At 69.8% G+C, this 3,010-nt stretch overlaps 1 protein-coding gene across 1 annotated transcript in view; it reads right to left on the bottom strand.

The window, feature by feature from the left end:
• The window catches only part of L1CAM (L1 cell adhesion molecule), a 15,339-nt gene extending 13,756 nt beyond the window's left edge, over positions 1-1,583 (bottom strand). The window contains exons 1-3 of the mRNA XM_075071308.1: positions 1,282-1,583; positions 476-600; positions 285-386 (exon numbers count right to left, since the gene is read on the bottom strand). Of these exons, the coding sequence (XP_074927409.1) occupies positions 285-386; positions 476-600; positions 1,282-1,583 (529 nt within the window). The remainder of the gene's footprint in view (positions 1-284; positions 387-475; positions 601-1,281) is intronic.
• Between the last annotated feature and the right edge of the window lie 1,427 nt (positions 1,584-3,010).

Below are 3,010 nucleotides of genomic sequence, written 5' to 3'. Positions count from 1 at the left end.
CCCCCCAAACCGCCTGCTCCCCAAATCCCACCGGAACCTCCTCCGACACCCCCACAACTGCCTGCCCCCCAAATCCTCCCAGAACCTCCTCCGACACCCCCACAACCGCCTGTCCCCCAAGTCCCCCTGGAAGAGCCCAGTCCCCCAGTTCCCACCTGGAACTGTCCTGACGCCCCCCCAGCTCTGCCCGGCCTGGGGAAGGGGTTGTCTCGAGCTACAGCAAAGGCAATGGGGCATGAGGGGAGATGCCCTGGGATCTGAGGGCCGGGGGGTCCCCTTCTTACTCTCAATGGGGCTGTTGTGATCGTCCCCCGGGGTCCAGCTCAGCTTCACCCGGCGCTCCTGGGGCTCCGACACCTGAAGGTCCGACACCGGCCCAGGGCGGCCTGTGGGCAGAGACGGGTCAGAACTGACCCAGCCAGCCCCCCCCCCCGCACCCCCCAGGGCCATAGCTGGCCCCCTGCCAGGCACATACCCACCACCCGCAGCTCGGCGCTCTCCTCCACCGCGTCCAGCTCCGTGTGTGCCCAGCAACTGTACACGCCCTGGTCCGTGTAGTCCACGCCGGAGATCCGGAGCCAGCCGGGCTCGATGGTGTACCTGGGGGCGGGGGGTGAGTCTGGCACTGTGAGCTTCCCTCAGCAGTGCCCCAGCCGGGGTCACCCCCAGTGCTGCGAGCTGCCCCCCGAGCAGTGCCCTCACCCAGGTCTGTCCCAGCACCACGAGCTTCCCCTAGCAGTGCCCCAGCCAGGGTCACCCCCAGGGCTGCGAGCTTCCCCCAGCTGGGGTCATCCTCAGTGCTGCGAGCTTCCCCCAGCAGTGCCCCAGGCGGGTCTGTCCCAGTTCTGCAAGCTTCCCGCAGCAGTGCCCCAGCTGGGTCTGTCCCCACACTGCAAGCTTCCCACAGCAGTGCCATGGTGCCGCCAGCTTCCCCTAGCAGTGCCCCAGCCAGAGTCATCCCCAGTGCTGCAAGCTTCCTCCCAAGCAGTGCCCTCGTCCAGGTGTGTCCCAGCACTGGGAGCTTCCCCCAGCAGTGCCGCAGTGCCATGAGCTTCCCCCAGCAGTGCCCCAGTCAGGGGCACCCGCAGCGCTGCAAGCTTCCTCCAGCAGTGCCGCAGTGCCGTGAGCTTCCCCCAGGTCTGTCCCAGCACCAAGAGCTTCCTCACAGCAGTGCCCCAGCCTGGGTCACCGCCAGTACTGTGAGCTTCCCCCAGCAGTGCCCCAGACGGGGCTGTCTCAGTGCTGTGAGCTTCCCCCAGTAGTGCCCTGCTCGCCCCTCACTTGTCGCTGTCGTCCGACTCCCAGATGGGGCGCCCGTCCCGCCACCACTCGACCCTGCGCTCCTGCAGCGTCTCGTCAAACCGCACCAGGCACTGGAAGGTCACGTTGCTGGATTTCTTCACCACAGCGCTTTGGGGGCCCAGCTCAATCCGTGTCGCGCCTGGGACGGGACAGGACGGGACGGGACGGGACAGGGGGTGATGGTGGGGCAGCGCCCGGGCTGCCTCCCATCCCAGCCTGCCCGGCTCTCCCCCCTCAGCCTCTCCCTTCCCGGCCGGCTCCCCCCCCTCAGCCCCTCCCATCCCAGCCTGCCCGGCTCCGCCCCCTCGGCCCCTCCCCTCCCTTCCCCCTGCCGCCCGGCTCCCTCTCGCCCCTCCCATCCCACGCCCAGGAGCTCCGCCTCGGCTCCTCCACCCCCTCCCGGCCCCCGTCCCCGGCCCCCCCCCTCCCACCGCCGCTACCCACGCGCCTCGCCGGCCGCTCCCCCCCTCGGCCCCCACCTGCCGCCCAGTGCCGCCCTCCTGGCCCCTCCCATCCAGGCTAGCCGGATCCCCCCTCGGCCCTCCCTTCCCGGCCAGACCCACGCCCCCTGGCCCCCCCCTTCCCAGCTCCCCAGCCACCTCCCTCCCTGCCCACTGGCTCCGCCCGCTCCCCAGCCCCTCCTCGCCGCCCACCCCCCCAGGCCCTCCCTTCCCGCCCCACCGCTCCTCCCGGCTTCCCCGGCCCCTCCCTTCCTGGCCCGCCACTCCCCCCCCCGGCTCCCCCAGCCCTCCCGTCCCCGCCTGCCGCTGGATGCTGGAAGCGCGGGGCCCCACTGTTGACCAAGCCAGGCGCGATGGTGACGTGGGTTGCTGGTCATTCTGGCCAGGCAGACGTAGGCGCCAGTGTCCTGGCGCTGCGCCCGGCTCGGCGCGCAAGTGCCGTGGTGTGGACGAAGGCGCGTTCGACCTGCAGGGCGCTCCATCCGCCTGTGACACCTGCCAGCGGGGGTGGGTGTCAGGGGCACTCGGCACCTCCCAGGGCACTGCCGCGGGGGTGCACAGGGGGGCGAGTGCGAGGTGGGGGCAGGAGCATGGACACGGCGTCCCTTACACTCCACGCTGGCAAGGTGCCCCAAAGGTCTGGCAGTCCAGGAGCGCTGGTCTCCACCACGGCGTAGCGCGCTTGTCTGGGTCAGGATCCTCGCTGGGAGCTCTGTGGGGGGGAGATGTAAGGGGGGCTCTGGACCCATCCCCGCCCCTGCCCCTGCCAAACCCACCCACCATGGGGATGCCTGGCAGATGGGCCCCTGGGAGTGCCCTTCGGGAGGGTGCAGAGATGGGACAGTTACCAAGAGCTGGTTGACTAGGGGACGGTTGCCAGGGCTGGGCTGGTGTCAGTTGCCAGGGGCAGTGGTTGCTGGGATGGTGCGGTTAGGGGGATGAGGAGGCTGAACCTAAGCCCAGTTGCAGGGTTGGTTGCCAGGGCGGCGATTGCAGGGTGGTGGGTTGCTAGGGTGTGGCTGGTAGGGGGATGATGGTGGTTGCAAGGAGGCTGTAGCCTGGCTAGTTGCCAGGGTGGCAGTTGCTGATGTGGTGGTTGCTAGGGGATAATGATGTTGCCGGAGCTGAACCTGGACGGATGCTGATGGGGGGTCCGGCCGCTAGGTGCTGGTCCAGGAACGCGGTCGCGGGCACTCAGGATGACGTAGATGTAGGCGTGGCCAGCAGGCGCCGTCCTGGTTCATGGC

This window comes from Chelonoidis abingdonii, chromosome 11 (genome assembly GCF_003597395.2).
Source record: "Chelonoidis abingdonii isolate Lonesome George chromosome 11, CheloAbing_2.0, whole genome shotgun sequence".
Classification (NCBI taxonomy): Eukaryota; Metazoa; Chordata; order Testudines; family Testudinidae; genus Chelonoidis; species Chelonoidis abingdonii.
This window is presented reverse-complemented; position numbering and strand designations above follow the sequence as displayed.